The sequence below is a fragment of the Malaya genurostris genome, chromosome 2 (assembly GCF_030247185.1).
Source record: "Malaya genurostris strain Urasoe2022 chromosome 2, Malgen_1.1, whole genome shotgun sequence".
NCBI classification, from domain to species: domain Eukaryota; kingdom Metazoa; phylum Arthropoda; class Insecta; order Diptera; family Culicidae; genus Malaya; species Malaya genurostris.
Window position 1 is genome coordinate 25,290,602 of NC_080571.1, and position 21,015 is coordinate 25,311,616.

Here is a 21,015-nt window from a genome sequence, read left to right on the forward strand (position 1 = left end):
AAATCATGTACTCGCACATCTTAGCTCAGTCTTCTTCGAAAATATAGCCTTATAACAGTTCGACTGAAAAGTTCGTATCGTTTAATAGAAACACACATTTTTTTTGCCAAAATTCGTTTTTATTATTCAACATAATTGCCATCAGAGGCGATACAGCGATTATAGCGATCTTCCAACTTTTCGATACCATTTTTGTAGTACGATTTGTCCTTTGCCTCAAAATAGGCCTCAGTTTCAGCGATTACCTCTTCATTGCTTCTAATTTTTTTACCAGCGAGCATTCTCTTGAGGTCTGAGAACAGGAAAAAGTCGCTGGGGGCCAAATCTGGAGAATACGGTGGATGAGGGAGCAATTCGAAGCCCAATTCGTTCAATTTCAGCATGGTTTTCATCGACTTGTGACACGTTGCATTGTCTTGATGAAACAAAACTTTTTTCTTCTTCAAATGAGGCAGTTTTTTTTTGAAATTTCGTCCTTCAAACGCTCTAATAACGCTATATAATAGTCACTGTTGATGGTTTTTCCCTTTTCAAGGTAGTCGATGAAAATTATACCATGCGAATCCCAAAATACAGACGCCCTAACCTTACCGGCCGATTGTTGAGTCTTTCCACGCTTTGGGTTCGGTTCATCGCGTGCAGTCCTTTCAGCTGACTGTCGATTGGACTCCGGAGTGAAGTGATGGAGCCATGTTTCGTCCATTGTTATATATCGACGAAAAAAATCGGTTTTATTTCGATATAACAGCTCCAAACACTGCTCAGAATCATCAATTCGTTGTTGTTTTTGATCGATTGTGAGCTCACGCGGCACCCATTTTGCACAAAGCTTTCTCATATCCAAATATTCGTGAATAATATGTCCAACACGTTCCTTTGATATCTTTAGGGTGTCAGCTATCTCGATCAAATCATTTTGTGGATTTTTTTTCACGTTTTCATCGGTAACAGCCTCTTTTGAACGTCCACTGCGTTCATCGTCTTCGGTGCTCATATGACCAGTACGAAATTTTGCAAACCACTTACGAATTGTTGCTTGGCCCGGTGCAGAGTCTGGATAACACTCATCAAGCCATTTTTTGGTATCGGCGGCACTTTTTTTCATCAAAAAGTAGTGTTTCATCAACACACGAAATTCCTTTTTTTCCATTTTTTTCACAATAACAAAAGTAGCTTCACTTAAAATGCAATATCTCACAAACTAATAATCAGACAGCTGTCAAATTTATACACGTATCTTTTGAAGGTTGGTACTAACTGAAAATGGTATGGATTTAATTCTAGTGGCGCCCTCACATAGAAACGATACGAACTTTTCAGCCGATCTGTTATCTAACTACTAGGGAAGTATTTTGGATATACAAGTTGAAATTCCGACAAGTATAGTAATATTTGATTAAAAATGTGATCCGGAATTTCTGATGGATTTGTTCTCCACAAGAGCTCTAACCCTAATTGCAATACAGAAAGCATACGAAGATTTGTGATTTCGAGTATCTCGAACTGTACCAAAGATACCAGCATCATTTTTCTCTTCATCATTCTTTTTTTGTCAGCAATATTCAGAAGCCGAAGTTTTTTATTTAACTATTTTATAATCTTCACATTGGAATAACTGAATCTACAGCAGAATAATCTATGAAGAATTTCTGTTGCATTTTAGATCTCGTTAACCCCGCCTTATTGACTGTAAACCTGCCATGACGCAATTATTTCAAAAGAACCTTTTACTCGGCTAGCGTTAAAATTGCCTTATTCAACACCATATGAAGCTCTGATGCCGGTCAATTTAATAAGATTGCGATCGGCAGACGCCAAAAAGCTTGTAGACTTGCATTGCTTGGCGTTTGAATTATTTTTGAATTTTTGGTAATTATTTTCATCAATATTCAACGATACTGATAATGAACAGTCATGAGACCAGTACCTTACTTCCTGGACCGTCAACGTAGTTGTATGCATGTTGAAATCAAACACTAATTTTGATTGAGACAATAAAAAAAAATGAAAGTATTGGCCACTACTTTCTCGCATCTTGACTACCCTTCTGGAAATTTATGGATATCACGTCAAAAGAAATGTCCGTCTTTTGAGGCAAAGCAACCAAGTACCTAATTTTCGAATTCTTCGTAGGAATCGAAGTGCTACTCAGTCAATGCGTGGTCTATCGACGAAAACAAATGGTAGTCGGAAGGGGCCAAGTCTGGTGAATACTGCGAGTGGGCTAGTAGCTCACATCCAAGGTTTAGTTTTGTGTGCATTGTCGTGTTACATAACTTTGCGGTCCTTTTTTGGTCAATGGTTTCAGTATGACTTTTTCACATTCAACTGACCACAAAAAAATGGATGTAAAACTGTACTGTATCGTGTTATCAAAATTGAATTTCCAAAATAGATGCTCTCTTGAATGCACTTCTCGGATAGGTTTGTACGGACAGGTGGACTAAAATACTTTAAAAATGGTTCAAGGTGATCATCTGTTGCCGGTGGCTCATGTTATACCACACCTTTCTGATTCCACCAAACACAGAACATCGCCTTCTTACCGAATCGATCTGGATTAACCAGTGATTTTTTTTCCGTTTAGGATACTTAATAAATCCAGTAACAATTCGATGCAACGCTATTTTCTTTCGTATCTTTGAAGCAAAATTTTAGTTGTGCTAAGTGTTTTTTCGGTTTCCCATTTATCTTTCATTCAATTCATGTGGCACCCATTTTCCACACTTTTGGACTTTTCCATAGTGTTCAAACGGCTAGAAATTATTGGTTGTGCAACATATAACATTCGCTTTTGTCTAGAAGTATTATCTTGATCCAATATTGCTTGTAATTCGGCGTTTTCAAACTTTATTGATGGTCTTCCACGTTCACATCAAAATCAAAAAGTATTTTCTTCCACCGTAATTCGTAAATTGGATGCCGTATGAGCAATAAAATAGTGTCAATAGAAGAAAACCTCTTTTGAATACACTTCTCGTAGAGATTTGTGAACACAGTGGATTACAATACTTTAAAAATGTCACTGCATAAGTCAATTCGACAGAAACAACGAAAAAAAGTCCGTTAAAAATATTTTTTCTTGATTGAACTCCGAAAAATGATTGAAGATGGATAGAATTATAACATTCTAGCTGTTTAACTAGTTTTACAAACGGACCCATTCCGTCGAATCATATTTCACCGAATGGGCTACTTCACTCAAGGAGTCATTTCGCCGAATTTTGGAATGCTCGATAAATTGATACCACGTTACAATTTCAATGCATGTGCGATAGTTTATGGACGATACATTCAGTAAAATAACATATCGTTGAGTGGATTCAATCGTCAAAATGACCCATTCGGCGAAACGGTTTAATCAATTGTGGCTAGAAGCATTGCTTTCGAAAATAAAACTTATTATTGGAAGAAATGGTGTGCGGTCATGCTGAATAGAGATATTCCTGAAATTAGAAACAGATAAGGGGGCCAAATCTAGATCGACTTTGCACACATCTTCAGTATGATAAAGCATTTATTTTCCATGGATAGAGAGACCAATACGACTGAGTTTTGCATTAGCCATTCGGAGAAATGGTTTCAGAAAAAATCACCCTGATCCGTATGAGACTACTGATTTACTTTGCAATGTTCTGTTTGGGAAACTACATTCTGTTGAAAGAAGTTCCATTTTCGATTATACTTTTTAGCCTACTGTGCATTATCTAGAACATGTTATGCACCAATGCTAACGTGATTAAAACTTCCATAGCATCTGCTAGTGACACAACTTATCGGCCATTTGTGTACCTTTTTCCAACTGCAAACCTTCCGTACCTAACAAATTCGTTGAAATATTCTAACACCGAAAGTTTCTGTAATCGGACATACTTGTTACGGAAAATACCAACCAACCGGGAGAAACATGTTTTCACTTGCATCCAAAAAACTAACCACCATAGAAACGACAACAAGCTGTGAAAAGTTACACGATAGCTCCTAACATGGATTTAACAGGGACCAATTTCGGCGAAGCGAAAAAGTTTGTCATGTAGGAGCCGAAAACCGACGGAGACAATGATCAGCAGCAACCAACGGTTTGGTAAAAGGGAAGGTAAAGTTTATTTTAGGCTCTACTTCCCATCCATTTTTAAGGTGATTATTATTCAAACAAAAAGTAACCGTTGTAAGATGGAATCAATTTCAGAAGGCGTTTCAATCAAGTCACGCAATTCACGATTAGAAGGCTGATAGTAAAAAAAACCGTTGTGAGCGAGCACTTACAATCGGAACATTAACCACTTAACCAAAGCATGCTTTGACTCTTGGATTTCTCCGATTTTTACCCTAGATTTTTCGACCACGTGTGTTAAACTGGTAACCAATCTAGTTACCGATTTTCACTACTCCAGTGCTGAAAATCATCACTGTCAAAAATTCATTATTCAATTAATTATTCAACACCCGCTGATTGAAGTAATATTTGAAACATCGGTTTCAACTCTTTTATTCCATTATAGAACAGCAGTGAATTGGAACAAACACTAAACATTTTTTTCTTGCCGGGGGCTGCCATTGAATTGGAAAGCGGCTTATTGGAAAAGGTTCTCCTCCGGGTGCCGGCAGGCGACCGTGGGGAACCGTGATCGAATTGAAATCCGACAAGATCCATTCCAGTTCGAAGAACACAGGATTAGGGTGCAATTTGAATTGGAGAACCAAATTAATCCTTCTGGGTCCGCTTTCGGAAGTTGTGAATGCTACTACTACTACTATTACTTCGGTAACGTTCTGCTTTTCGCAGAAAATCAATCATCGTTCGAAGGGTTCCTCGGCCGAAAGAGGATGTCGAATGTGAATTGCAGATTGAAGAGACACTTGAAAAGGTTGTGTTTTCGACTATCGTGAAAAGCAAATTTGATGTAAAATAGAATATATTCCGAAAATTGAACGCTGAACGACAAAAGAGCAATTTCTGAAATTCTCTGCAGAAAAAGTGTTAAATTCAGAACCGACTTACTCCGATTCTTATGAAACTTCGAACAGGACTTCAGTATTACAAATCATTTATTTTGCACCAATGGAGAGACCAATTCGATTCAAGGCTAGTTCTAGAAACAGATGAATGGAATGTTGCATGCACTTTCCCGGAAACTATCAATTGCACAAAAGTGGTGTCCATAAAGAAGTTGTAGGAAATCGATTTCCTCAACAAAACCAAAACCTTTGTTCTTTGAATTTCATTTATCTCGAGCACGGCTAGTTCTACGAGAATGGTCACTGTGAGTGAGTTTAGTGTTTTTGATCTGTAGAATCATATTCTAGTGATTCACTGACTATTTTCTATCAAGAGCTTACCGTTTAGCTTAAGTTTTTATTTTCAAAACGGCACTTTATCAACTTCTACTACGACATCATTTTTGTTCAATTAATACATGGATCAATAAGTCCCGAGACTAACAATGGAAACAACATTTTTTTTGCAATTTTTTTTTTATTCATCAACATAATCATCTTTTAGGGTGATACAATGGTTCCAACGTTTTTCCAATTTTTCAATACCATGTTTATAAAAAAATTTATCTTTCGCTTCAAAATAAGCTTCAGTTTCAGCGATGACCTCCTCATTTGAGCCAAATCTTTTTCCCTGGAGCATTTTTTTAAGATCAGCAAAGAGCCAGTAGTCACTGGGGCTAAATCTGGCGAGTATGGGGGGTGGGGAAGCAGATCAAAGCCCAATTCGTTTAATTTCGCCATTGTTTTCATCGACTTGTGTCAGGGTGCATTGTCTTGATGAAAAAGGATTTTATTTCTCTGCATGTGCGGTCGTTTTTTTTTGCGATTTCCTCCTTCAAACGCACCAGTAAGTCAATATAATAATCACTGTTGGTCGATTTACCTTTTTCGAGGTAGTCAATGAAAATCACGCCATGCGTATCCCAAAAAACTGACGCCATGACTTTGCCAGCTGACTGCTGCGTTTTCGGACGCTTCGGACAGCTTTCGCCAGCTGTGCGCCACTCAGATGACTGCCGCTTCGACTCTGGAGTGTAGTGATGTATCCATGTTTCGTCCATGGTCACGTAACGACGCAAGCAATCTTTTTTGTTGCGAGTAAATAGCGATAAACTGCTTTCTGAATCATCGACTCGTTGCTGTTTTTGTTCCATCGAAAGCAATCGCGGCACCCACTTGGAAAAAACCTTTTTCATGCTCAATTTTTTATGAAGGATAGTAAATACACTTCCATATGATATCTGTGTCATCTCAGCAATCTCACGGAGCTTCACTTTACGATCTTTCATTATAATTTTTGTCACTTCACTCACATTTTCCGGTGTAACGGCTTCCACAGGTCTACCTGAGCGTTCCCCGTCACTTGTGTCGGTACGACCACATTTAAACTCGGCGAACCACCGACAAATCGTTGCATTTTTCAATCCATTGTTTCGCTTGCACGGTGTTTTTACCCATTAAAAAACAATGTTTTATCAAAACACGAAACTCGGTTTTTTCCATTTTGTAAACAAACTACTAAACGACTTTACTCCAACCTCGATAATTCAACTGTTTCTGTTCGGATCGACTTAAAATTTTGACCCATTTCAAGCAAAGGTTAGTACTCTAGAAAGACGTGGTTACTGGTTTACTACGAGCGCCATCTCTGCTTTAGTCTCGGGACTTATTGATCCATGTGTTAACTGTTTCTGAGTTACAACGATTTGAAGAAAGCATATGCAAAAATACATTCGACCTTTCTAAAAAGGGAAAAATAAATGGTTTGCCGTACTGAAGCCATGTGTAAAGTAGCACATATCTCAATATAGAGTCTAAAGTGATTTAATATTTCTTTGTAAAACTATCCAAAAACAATTTCCAAAGCTCGATTGGCCCAACAATGCACAGTGGGAAAAAAACCCAGGAAACCCGCAAAGAAAACGGGAACCATGGAAAAAGGCAACAAACAAGAGTGTTTCTTATGTAAAAAAATCCAAGAAATTCCATGAAATGGTTTTTAATGACCGCACGAATCGCCATGCTGCTCGTTTTACCCCAAATTCCCAGCAGTTTTAGGGTTTTCTGTAGTATTTGTTCTGTAACTTGAAAAGAAATCGATTGCGGTCTACTGAATTAGCTTGGTTTTATGTAAAAATGTCTGAAGAATCGAACGGAAGAGTGTACACTGGCCGCACGAAACGTTTTGGTGGCTATTTTACTCCATTTCATGATTTCTTATTGTAAATCGTCCTTTAATCTCGGTAAAACTTATTGGAAGTTTACTAAATCTAGCTTGTCTTATGTAAAAAAGTCTGTAGAATCGAATGCCAGAACTTATACTGACCACACGAAACGTTTTGGTGGCTATTTTACCCCAATTCCTCCAATATGAGAAATTTTCATCTAAATCACCCTTAAGTCTTAAGCGAACCATGTTGAAAGCATATGAAAACTATCTTATATTATGTAAAAAAGTCTGGAGATTCGAATGGAAGAACCTACGCTGACCGCACAAAACGTTCTGGTGACTATTTTACCTCAATTCCTCTATTTCATGACATCTTATTGTAAATCGTCCTTAAATCTCGGTAAAATAGCCACCAAACCGTTTCGTACGGCCAGTGTAGGTTCTTCCATTCGGTTCTACAGACTTTTTTACATCAGATAAGCTGGATGTAGTAAACTTTTAAGAAGTTTTGCCAAGATTTAAGGACGATTTACAATAAGATATCATGAAATGGAGAAATGGGGTGAAATAGTCATCAAAACGTTTGGTGCGGCCAGTGTAGGTTCTTCCATTCGATTCTCCAGACTTTTTTACATAAGATAAGCTATATTTCGCAAACTTGCAAGAAGTTTTACCAAGATTTAAGGACGATTTACAGTAAGGATCTCATGAAATGAAGGAATTGGGGTAAAACAGACACCAAAACGTTTCGTGCGGTCAGTGTGGGTTCTTCTAATCGATTCTCCAGACTTTTTTACATGCAAGTAGGCTATTTCAGAATACCGCACTCGACTTCTTTTCAAGTTACAGAGCGAATGTTATAGGAAATTCCAAAACTGCTGCACATTTGGGGTAAAACGAGCAGGATTGCGATTCGTGCGGCCATTGTAAATCATTCCATTGAATTGCTTGGACATTTTTACATAAGAAACGCTTTAGTTTGTTGACATATCTCAATTAGTTCATGAGTTACAGAATTCTTTGCGGGTTTTCATAGATTTTTTCCCACTGTGCAATGGGACGCACTGCTCTTTTTACAACCTTCTAATATTTTTTTTTATATCGTTTATTTATCCCCGGTTTTAACCTAATTATGGTCGTTCATCGGCTTCTAATAAGTGCTTCTAGAGGTGTTTTGACAGCAGAGCTTTCCTCTCTGGCTAAATCTACTGTGTGCAGTGCTCTTGTCGGACTTCGTGAGCAGACTACTGTTCGGAAGCATAAAAGTAAACGTCGTTAAAAAAAACTCACGTTCGGAAACGGTATCGAAAGTTTTTAACGGCATTAAAAACAATTGTAAAATTCTCGAGTATACAAATTTGCCATAAAATGCAGTGCAAGAATAGGTATTCCTTGCTGGTTTTTGAGTTGGTAAGAAAATTTATGATTTGGCAAGCGATTTTCTGTTGCAAAGGGGAAAAAATCAATTTCAATAAAATTAAGTTAATAAACTTGACACTCTAACAAGGGAAAGTTGCATGAAAAAATACATTGTATAATCAATGTACACGGAGGATCTGTAAAGTTTTGACTAGTTTTTATCAGCTTTCACTAGAGTGCAGATACACGTCAGTGGTATCTTGACAACAGGGTTGATTTAATCGAAAAGAACTAGTACGCACTCATTTGGTCCAAAAAAATGAATAGTAATGAATAAAAGGGCCGTTGAATTGATTGAACAGAATATGCCAAAGATGACAAGGCAGTTGCTATTTTTCCGGGAAGTACAACAATGAACCTTAATTTTGATTGCTCAGCTGTTTCATATCATCAAAATATTCCCAAGAAAGAGTAATTTTTTATCGAACCGATACGGTGACGTATTTTCACAAATGATGCTAGTGATAGAATCCCATTACTTGGGTGAACTTGATGTCATTATGAACATCACGCCACCAACATTTTGTTGAAAAAAAAAATAGTTTTTTAAACTACAGTGATCACTTCACTATGCGTGATACTGTAAAAGGTAAAATCTAGTGAAGTGACATGTAAGTGAAGTGAATGTGAAAGTGGAAGTGAGAACGGTAATAAGGGCCAGTACTTCGCAAAGTTCATTTTAATAATATGTTGCTAATTAGTTATGGTGGTTTTGAATTTGTTGCTCTTTTGTTGTAGTATTTTTTCGAATACTTCGCTGAGTTCATATGAAGTTAATGAAGCATCCCTACTAAATAAGTTTGAAAACAATCGAAAACCAGTGAATAATTTGTTGCCAATTAGTTACTAATTAATTACGGCGGTTTCGAATTTGTTGTTCATTTTTTTGTTATTTTTTCGACTGCTTCGCTAAGTTCATATGAAGCTAACGAAGAACCTTTTTCTAGATAAGCATCGTAATCTGATGAATAATTTGCTGCCAATTAGTTACTTTGGTTTCGAATTTGTTGCTAATTTTTTTTTTAATTATTTCAAATACTTCGCTATGTCGATTTACGAACGTACTGTGTGACCTAATGGTTCTCGGTTCAAGTCGCAGTCGTTACCAATTTTATTTAGCTTTTTAATGTATGCCATGTAATTTTCAAATGGCCCAATGTTAGAAGGTTCTTGAATGCAACTTTTCGTGAACCGCGACGCTTCACTTAAGTGCGTTTTATAAAATGCTAAATTTTTTTTACAGTGCACAAGAATTGAAAGTAGTTACAATGAAATGAATTCCGCTGTATTCACATCGAGAATATTCCTTTTTGACTTTACACGAAAGTAAAAACGTGTAAGACGTTAATTCCATGATAGTAGAGGAGATTTAGAGCGTGATTGTACACAGAAAAAAATATGCATTTTACGATGTATACTGTGGCTCAGTCGATTCACCCGGGATCGCCGCGCGCATTTAGGTACCGGTTGGTAATTTTCAAATCACACAATTTTTTACATGTCTTCGAATAAATGTGCTTCTGGCAGAATGTAAAATCACATTATGATTCTCAAAAAATCAAACAACAGCTATCACCACCGATTAAATCGTCGGTGATAATCGTTTATATAATATAATCATGACGAAGTGATCTCGTAATCAAATTGATTCTGCACTCTGCATGTGTAGCGTTTGAACGCTTGCTTGTGATCGCTGTATTTGTTGGGTTCGCCAGACAAGTGGAATCCTGCGCCCCTATTACTTCTGTGTATGAAATACGTTTGAATCAGCAGCATTAAACCTTCGATTATGCTTGAATATCATTCTCAGTGAATATCGTTCCATGACTGATAATTGTGAGAATGATTTTAAATGATAATCATTTAACAATCTTGTGTAATTTTATAGTACACTATAGTGATATTGAATGAAATGGGAATTTGTCCATACTCTCTTCGAGTGATCACAATTATTGTTGATTTTATACATTAAAAAAAAACATATTTGGCAGAACCTATATACAGAATATATTCACTATAGGGTGCAGCAGAAAATATTTGTACTAACAACCTTATAACATATTGATACACAGATGATGAATGCAAATAACGGTCGGAATACGTATATGTATTGTAACGTTTGTTACACTTGGTGAAAGTGTAGTAACGTAGCATAGCGGTTCTACCGCAAATCTCGATTTTTTTTCTAAAATTTCGTTTTCGTATTTGTTTTTTGGTTCGAATTTTGCATAGGTATTCTTCATGACTAAAAAGGACAATTTGCATCATCAGTTTACCTTTTTTCACACCTAATTCCGTTAAACGGTAATACTCAACAGTTAAGGCACATCTAAAAAAGAAGTCCCTATGCAAAATTTGAGCTACATTAGATATAGGTAAGTTGTGCCGTCCGGCGGTCAAAGTTTGAAAATGTTCGATCTTGAAAAATCACCATAGGTGATTCCCGAAAACGAAAAAACTTTTTTTTTGCCAAATGTCTTAGAATTGCTCGAGATCTAGTGTCGTGGTCATGGTTAGGTATGAACGAGTGTTATGGTGAAATTCAGTACCAAAATGATGCCTGAATTGAATGAATTACCGCACTAAGCGTATTGTGCAAAATCGACATATATAACTACGGAATATCTTAGATTTGCCTGAAACATTGAGATCTGACGTTATCTCTGGGACTGAAAAATTTGATGAGATTTCCGAAATCGAAAAAAAAATTATGTAAAAAAAATTCCCGAATTGATATTTTTTATGATGATACCAAAGGTTTTTTGAAATGGCCTGAAACATCAAAATCTGGCGTATTTTTTTAAATCGACTCAATTTTTGAGAAATTTTGAACATTTATTTAAAGTCAAATATTGTTACCTTGATATTTTGAAAAAGAAACGACTCTGGTACTTGAGGAATATTGAGATGCCAAGAATCGAATTTTTTTGGGGCACAAGAAATTTCCGAAGCCAATTTCTTTTATTGATACCAAATGTCTTAGAATTGCATGAAATGTCGAGATCTAGAGTTATCTCGAAAAAATTTTTTTGATGATGATTGCCTGAATTATCGTAATCTGGCGTTATCTTGAGAAAAATACATTTGACTTTGAATTAACTCTGGGACTTCAGATTTCAGAAATCAAACTTTTTTTAAGATACCTATTGTATTAATGCCTGAAACGTCGAGATCTCGAAAAAACCCAAATATCTAAGAATTGCATGAAACGACAATATCTGGCGTCATTTTGAAAAAAAATATTTTCAAATCGACTGGAAATTTGGGTGCAAGAAATTCCCAAATTGGGCATTTTTTGGGTGCAAGAAATTTCCAAAGTCGAAAAATTTTTTTGATGCCAAATAACATGAAACGTCGAGATCTAGGTTAACCTGAAAACCTGTTTTAATCCACCTAGTGGTGTAATGATGCCTTTCTCATATCAATCATACTAGCATACCTATATAATACTGTGGTATTCTTCAAAATTATTTTTCTTCGATTCTTAAAAGATTAATCGAAATAGATTTTTTTGACCGTCTACTGATAAAAACTATCAATTGGACAAGATTTGAGGTCGATTTAGAAAACTTTTTACGGTTTTTCGCTCTTTTCAGTGATGGTATAAAATTTTTAACACATTTTACCCCATATTTCCGGATCCGGATAAAATTCAGGAATTACGTATGGAACCACAGGAACTTTCATTTGAACCTAAGTTTGTGAAAATCGCGCCATCTATGAGAAAAGTTAGAACACATATTTTCATTTTTTTGCACATTTTACCCCATAAACTTAGTGCAAAAAACGTTACATACACACATACGCACCAACACACACACACACACACACACACACACACACACACACACACACACACACACACACACACACACACACACACACACACACACACACACACACACACACACACACACACACACACACACACACACACATATATATATATATATACACACACACACACACACACAAACACACACATATACACACAGACATTTTGCGTACTCGACGAACTGAGTCGAATGGTATATGACACTCGGCCCTCAGGGCCTCGGTTCAAACGTCGGTTTTCACAGTGATTGCATAACCATAAAAGGTAAAAAAAAAATTTTCTTCGATTCTTAAAAGAATAGTTTGTTTGACCGTCTACTGATAAAAACCTTCAAATTGGAAAAGATTTGAGGTCGATTTAGAAATTTTTTTAAGGTTTTTCCCCATTTTCAGTGATGGTGTACAATTTTTAACACACTTTACCCTATATTTCCGGATCCGGAAGTCGGATCCGCATGAAATTCAGGAATAACGCATCGGACCACAGGACCTTTCATTTGAATCTAAGTTTGTGAAAATCGGTCGCGCCATCTATGAGAAAAGTTAATACACATATTTTCTTTTTTTTGCACATTTTACCCCATAACTCTCGAACCGGAAGTCGGATCCAAATAATATTCAGGAATTTTGTATGGGACCTCAAGACCTTTCATTTGAATCTAAGTTTGTGAAAATCGATTCAGCCATCTCTGAGAAAAGTTAGTGCACTTATTTTCACAATTTTTTGCACATTTTACCCCACAATTCCGGAACCGGAAGTCGGATCCAAATAATGTTCAGGAATTTTGTATGGGACCACAAGACCTTTCATTTGAATCTAAGTTTGTGAAAATCGGTTCAGCCATCTCCGAGAAAAGTTAGTGCAAAAAAACGTTACATACACACATACGCACACACACACACATACACACACACACACACACACACATACACACACACACACACACACACACACACACACACACACACACACACACACACACACACACACACACACACACACACACACACACACACACACACACACACACACACACACACACACACACACACACACACACACACACACACACACACACACACACACACACACACACACACACACACACACACACACACACACACACACACACACAGACATTTTGCGTACTCGACGAACTGAGTCGAATTGTATATGACACTCGGCCCTCCGGGCCTCGGTTCAAAAGTCGGTTTTCACAGTGATTGCATAACCTTTCTATATGAGAAAGGCAAAAATTGACTCTGGGAAATAGAAAAACTTTGGGATTTCCGAAATGAACAAAAATGTCTTAGAATATCTTAGAATCAGTGTTGATGATTGCCGATAATTTGGCAGAGAGCGGCTCTATATTTCTCCACATTGTATACAGCATCGTCAATCTGGTAGATGATGCTACAATACCTCGCTGCCTGTCAATACAATTTTTCTACATTTCTTCGCTCCACAGCATACTCTGAGTATTTCACGGCCCTTACCAAAACAGATACAGTTTTGGAATGATCGGCGCTGTGCGGAGATAATCGCAAGTTGACAATTATCGCAGAAAATCGAAACGATGATTCTCAAACTAGGTTACAACATTTCAAAACCCTTGTGTAGAACATTGTGTAGACGTTTTCATAGAAACAACTTATACAAAGGTTATATGCACTTATTTAGAATAAGCGGCAATAGTAAAATGATTCTATCGCAACAGTAGCCCAGTGCAAATTACAGTCGGAGCCTGTAAAATTATGCACGAATGAAATATTGCGTCATTTGAAAAGTTAAGTTGTTATGAATTGTATCGTTTCTAGGATTTTTTTTCTGTGTATGGTGATTTTTCAAGATCGATTATAATTTCCAAACTTTGAACGACGATTCAGCTCAAATTTAGAATGCATTCTGCTTCTATGTCTATTCTATTTATTCGATCCTAATCAAATTCGTTAAACTTTAAAAAAAAAGACGATATACGAAAGTTTGCGAGATAGAACGTAGGTCCTACATGTTTCGATCAGGGCGGTTGGAAAATGATAGAATGTAACTAAATTTTGTCATCAATATTATCTTCGGACTTAAGAGTTACCTAAAGATGCTGAAATGAATATCTAAAAATTAGTCAAATAACGTGACACCAAAACTTGTTGTTTTTAACAATTCAAGAATAAGCATCGTTTTAAGTAAAAGCTATGAAATTAAATTTCTTTGTTAATAGGAAGCTAGAGGGAGAAAAATCAAATCGATTGGTGAAACTACGGAAAAGAAAACCAACTTCACCGGGTGCTACTTGTGAATCTACAAATCAAATCAAGGTAAACTGCTTGTCAAACCTCTCTACAAGACAAGGATTCTACACTACAAAATAAAACAATATAGAAAATTGATCCAATGACATTCGTTTTTAACGAAACGTGCGTTGCTTCAATCAGGAAAAGTAAAACTCTCGGAAGACGAAAAACTTACACCGGAGAAAGTAAGGTAGATTAAAAAGAATACCAAAGAAGTCTCAAAGAAAAGACCGTTAAGATCAAACCAAGGTGAAAAATTCGGTGGGTAAAACTCAAACCAAATCCAACTTTTAATCGAATGAAGAGAAAAAAAAATCAACCGGTAATCAACGCAAAACCCAACGCGTTGGGAAACACGCAATTTACATTTGGATCCTCGGAGCAGTGGATTTCTGCCAATGAAGGAACTTGCTATGCCATTATTTCCACTGCCGCCACCGCCGCCGCTGCCATTGTTGTTGTTGTTGTTGTGGTTGCCGTTGTGGACATCGTTGGGGCTGGTGGGCGCAGAAATTGCCATTCCACCGGCCGTACTGGTGGACACCGAATCGGCACCGCCGCTCGTGGTCGAATCACGACTTTCCCGACTCCCTGGGATGTGTTACGTTGTTGTTTCGAAAATGGTTTTTCGATATTTTGTCATGTCATTATTGTTTATGTGGTTCCGATATGAAGTGTTTTGAGAATTGCGAAAAAAAAACATTGCGAAAGAGAGAAAGAGAGAAAAAGATAAAAGGATCCAAATTTGTAGTATTCTTAAAATCTAACACCGATCCAACTGGACTGGACTGAACTGGACTGACATCGGGAAAACGATTCAAGAGGGAGAATTCAAGAATTTTTTTTAGTTAGTTCAAGGATTTTGAGGTGCACATCAAAATTTCCATTCAGTAGTAGTTTAGATAGAAAAGAATAAGAATTGGAAGCAACACACGCACAGTAAATCCAATCGTCTTCGTCGGCACACTTTGGTTAGGGAGTTTGCATAATTTCAAAAAACTTAAAACATCTACGGAAGCTTATGCGAAATCATTGAAAAACCCCAAGCGCAACGAAAAGAAACAACTATCTATAATTACAGCGAATGCTTCAGGATCACGAAAATCGATTTCCCGTCACTTCGCCATGCCTTAATTGCAGGCGCAAATGGATGGAAGACATTTACCGGCACAATCAAATTACGCTTCGTTCAGGTGGAAAGTTTTAGACCAGACCGGGTCCATCCCGCTGGGCGCCACGGCGGATCGCCCTTTCGAACCATGGTGCCAAGTCAGGAAAATGGGTTCGTCCGTTGAAAAGTTTCGAGCTAAATTGAATTATTTTCGTCAACTCAGGTGGCAAAATTAAAATTGAATAAGATGCAGCCGGTGAGCACCATGGCTTAACAGAATTGAACCGGAAGGACATGTTTTTCAGAAGTTTTAACTTTGTTCCTGTCTAGTAACTTTAAATATCTTCTGGATCAGCAATAGACCATTAATGAAAAATACGATAAACAAACGAACTAGTTTGCTTCCTCGAGAATGATACTCATATGATTTTCTTTGAACCAGTTATTTTCAACCTGTAACCCATAGGTCCAGCGTCGGTAGCGGTTTTCACTTATTCAACAATTAGAATGAGTTAAACAATATTTTGAAAGTTGGTGCTTTTATTATAAATGTAAATTTTTCTAATAGTGTATTCCGAAGAATTGTATTCAATAAGGTTCAATGCCCTTCAAAATGGATAAGGAGTGTATCGAAAATAAGATATTTACATACATTTGTGTTGTACGCATGTATTTGTGATGGTTTGTTATGCTCAGATCACAGCATGCTGTGCGTTTGGCTGTCAGCTTTCGTGTGTTTATTTGTTTGTGCGGTTGAAATTTTGCGTTTTAAAAATGTCGAGTATTGAAAAGGAAGTGAAAATTAAAGTTCTGGACACATGGCTAAGTGAGAAGGGTATTACTATACATTACTGTCGTCGTTGGGAAGGATGTAAGCGATGCGGACAGGTCGATTCAAGTGGAGAAATTCGGTCGAAAGGTACTGGTATGGTAAGCAATATGTTCCTGTGGTTTGAAGTCAACCATTTTTTACACTACCGGAACTATAAATGCAGAAATCTATCGATCTGAGTGTCTCCAGAAGAGATTGCTGCCTTTATATAAGAAGCATAGTACACCTTCACAGTTTTAACCGGATTTAGCGTCGGCTCACTATGCCAAAACCACTCTCTATTGGCTTGCGGAGGGTCTTCAAGAAGACTGGTAAGGCAGTTGGGAACATGCAGGAGTTCAAAATAAATTTGGGCTCAAGCGTAAAAAAATGCGATGCGACACTTGTTTGGAACTTGATGAAGAGCGTTCGATCAAAAGTTCGAAAATTCGTGAAGGAATAACTTAAATTTCATCCGATTTTCATTATGTTCAAGTTTACCCTCTTACAATAAAAGATCAATTTTTAGTTTGAATTTAATAAAAGAAACATTGTTTTAAGAAAAAACCGTTCAAAGTTCGGAAACACAGTAGAACTTCATATTATAGAACCACATTTAATCTGCAAGGTCTCTTTTCAAGCGGGGGATACGTACCGCATAATAAAACCGCTCAAAAAAAAAACGCCGTAACTTCGGAAATCCTAAATCTAAGTGTCAAAGAGTTGACTTAAAAAAAATTCGGGATAAAACCAGATCTCGACATTCTATGCATTTTTAAATTCAAACAATAAAACCGCATAGTTTCGGAAATCCGCGAAAAAACCGCATAAAACTAAACCGCGTAAAAAAAGACCTCGGTGTACTTGCATCCATGAAAATTGCCTAATGACGTCATTAGATTTTTCGAAAAATTTACGCAGATGGACTCCCTAAATGTCAAGACAGGTGAGATATGAAAAGAATTGCAAATTTTCAGTTTGGAAATATAGCTACTACATAACTAGTCTTACAGCTGCAGGAAAATCAAACTTCTAAACAAAACTTTCTTGAAACAAACTCAACGCTAAAAGTTTTTGAATTTTGTCTATTGCTACCTACGACACGTGAAATGCTTCGTGCATGGATATGTTTAATTAATAAATTGATTCATAAAACAGCACGTGAAATGTCTCGTGCATGCGAACTTTTAATCTGTGATCAATTTTGACATGAATTAGTTAAATTTTAGTATGGAATCCCTTTTCAAGTTTTTTTGTGAGAGTTAGAAGAATTTTAGTATGAATATTTATAGTACGATGCTTATGCAGTCGGGAATGTTGTCTATAATTTGGAATACAATTTTGATTAGTATACAATCAAAATAAATATTCTAAAGCATGGGGACGGGTATATGGCGTAATGGATAAATGGATACCAATCACGCAACCCGCCTGGGCTCGATTCCCAACCCCAAACATAGGGTCAGAAAGCTTTTCTGGCTCGAAGAGGCGAATGACTTTAAGGTTAAAACCTCTATAATTGAAACAAGAAACAACATTCTAAATACTAAATGTTCTACTGCTCTTAGAGTTAAATGTTGCAGGTAATTGTTATTCATATGAACTGCAACATAATAAAATTAAATTTCTGAAACCGAAGATTTTTTTACGCCCAATGTCTTAGAATTGCATGAAACATCGAGATCTGAAGTCATCTCGAAACAAATTGTTTGAACAAAATCGAATGGGATTTTAAATTTAAAATTTCCGCATCGTAATATTTTTTTGGTGCATGTCTTAGAAATGCAATTTTTTCCCCAGAAGGTTATTTGATTTTTAAAATTGAAAATTTTCAAACACCATATTCTATCCGATTTAGCTCATATTTTGTATAGGCATTTTTTTAGGTGCTTGAACTCAATTAAATAGGATCCCTCGATGAGTTCGTTTCACTGTCAGTTTCGGTCTTTTGAAGCAAAACAACAAGTTTCTGATCGCTACATGCGTCGTAACCATGACAATGTTTGTTTATGTTTATGTTTTATTGTTTCCATGGCATTTTGCCGGAGCCAGTCGACGTTTATCAACGACATTGTAATCTTGAGTTTATCTTTGGTACAACTACCGGTTTAGGAAATTAGAGATAACCCTTTTCTATTGACACCCTAATGTTCTTGGCTCAAAAGCGAAAACGAATGCATCCAAATGAAAGAAAGAACAACTTTCATACTTAAGTTGTCGACTGAACATAAAAATCGTTCTCACATTAAGCGAGCGGGCTAAAAGTAACTTTTAGCTTCGATTTTTTGGTACTTTGCACTTCGGTGCAAAAAAATGTTCAGCATTAATTCAACATAAACTGCTAATGCACTGATGAGTCGAAACCGAATAAATCTTATTTTTAGATTTATTCTTCATCATTTTCGTTTCGTTGAATATCGGAACATGACTTATTTACTTTTACACTTAGGTCTCCTTTTACGCGATGATACGAACCGAGTAAAAAAAGCACAGGAAAAACCACGTAACTTTGGAAATCTGCGCAAGAAAAACCGCTACACTTCGGAAATCTGCGTAGAAAAAAACCGCGTAACTCCGAAAATCCACGTAAAATAACCACAAAATTAAAGAATTTTTGATTTCTTCGTGTTTCGCCTTTGGCTCATCAGTGTTTAAAACAGTTCAAATTAAACATCCATCCGCCCATTTGAACTGCTTTAAGCACTGATGAACCGAAGGCGAAACACGAAGAAATTGAAACTAAATATGCACTTTTTCTACAGGGTGATTTTTTAAGAGCTTGAGAACTTTTTTAAACAATAAAACGCATAAAATTTGCAAAAACTCATCGGTTCTTTATTTTAAACGTTAGATTGGTACATGACATTTACTTTTTGAAGATAATTTCATTTAAATGTTGACCGCGGCTGCGTCTTAGGTGGTCCATTCGGAAAGTCCAATTTTGGGCAACTTTTTCGAGCATTTCGGCCGGAATAGCCCGAATTTCTTCGGAAATGTTGTCTTCCAAAGCTGGAATAGTTACTGGCTTATTTCTGTAGACTTTAGACTTGACGTAGCCCCACAAAAAATAGTCTAAAGGCGTCAAATCGCATGATCTTGGTGGCCAACTTACCGGTCCATTTCTTGAGATGAATTGTTCTCCGAAGTTTTCCCTCAAAATGGCCATAGAATCGCGAGCTGTGTGGCATGTAGCGCCATCTTGTTGAAACCACATGTCAACCAAGTTCAGTTCTTCCATTTTTGGCAACAAAAAGTTTGTTAGCATCGAACGATAGCGATCGCCATTCACTGTAACGTTGCGTCCAACAGCATCTTTGAAAAAATACGGTCCAATGATTCCACCAGCGTACAAACCACACCAAACAGTGCATTTTTCGGGATGCATGGGCAGTTCTTGAACGGCTTCTGGTTGCTCTTCACTCCAAATGCGGCAATTTTGCTTATTTACGTAGCCATTCAACCAGAAATGAGCCTCATCGCTGAACAAAAAGCGGATTTTCCGAATGGACCACCTAAGACGCAGCCGCGGTCAACATTTAAATGAAATTATCTTCAAAAAGTAAATGTCATGTACCAATCTAACGTTTAAAATAAAGAACCGATGAGATTTTGCAAATTTTATGCGTTTTATTGTTTAAAAAAGTTCTCAAGCTCTTAAAAAATCACCCTGTACAAACCAGAAACCCCTAAATATTTAAAGAATTTTATTTTTTATGCCAAATGTCGTGTGCAGATCTGGTGTATTCTCAGAAATTTTTTTTTTTGAAAAAACCCGACTTTTGGCGTAATTTCAGGAATCCGCATAAAAAACCAATTTTTTTATGCCAAATGTATAAAAAAAATGTATGAAACGTCCAGATCTGGTATGATCTGCAAAAAAATGTTGAAAAGGGACTCAGAAAAATTTTGAGGTTCCCGAAATCGAAAATTGTTTTTTGATGCCAAATGTCTTAGAAATGCATGAAACTTTGAGGTCTGGTGTGATCAAAAAACAATTTTTTTTAAATGAAATCAAAATTTTCTAAGTGTCAGAGAGTTGACGTGAAAAAAATTTCGGGATAACACCAGATCTCGACGTTTCATGCATTTCTAAGACAAAATAAGAAAACCAGATAATTTTGAAAATTCGCGTAAAAAAACCGCATAACTTCGGAAATCCACGCAAAAAAAACTCGTTATTGCGGAAATTTGTTTGATAGATCCGGAAAATTGATCAGAAATAATTGAAAATTCGTATACCTAATATTTTTTTTTACAAATGAAACATCAAATTGCAACATTCGTTTAAAACTGATGATGAAATTCGAATTTAATTTCAACTAGTTTAAATTGGATACAAATTTGAGAGCAATTATCTATTATCATTCTGAACTCAGTTTT

At 36.6% G+C, this 21,015-nt stretch overlaps 1 protein-coding gene across 13 annotated transcripts in view; it reads right to left on the reverse strand.

Annotated features, from left to right (window-relative positions):
* LOC131432263 (F-BAR domain only protein 2) overlaps window positions 1-21,015 on the reverse strand; it is a 100,554-nt gene that overhangs the window by 16,402 nt on the left and 63,137 nt on the right. For 9 of the 13 annotated variants that reach the window (XM_058598422.1, XM_058598421.1, XM_058598419.1 and 6 more), the window contains one exon: window positions 15,080-15,304. The exons of the other annotated variants lie outside the window; for them this stretch is intronic. In XM_058598422.1, the coding sequence (XP_058454405.1) occupies window positions 15,080-15,304 (225 nt within the window). The remainder of the gene's footprint in view (window positions 1-15,079; window positions 15,305-21,015) is intronic. 13 annotated transcript variants of the gene reach the window in all.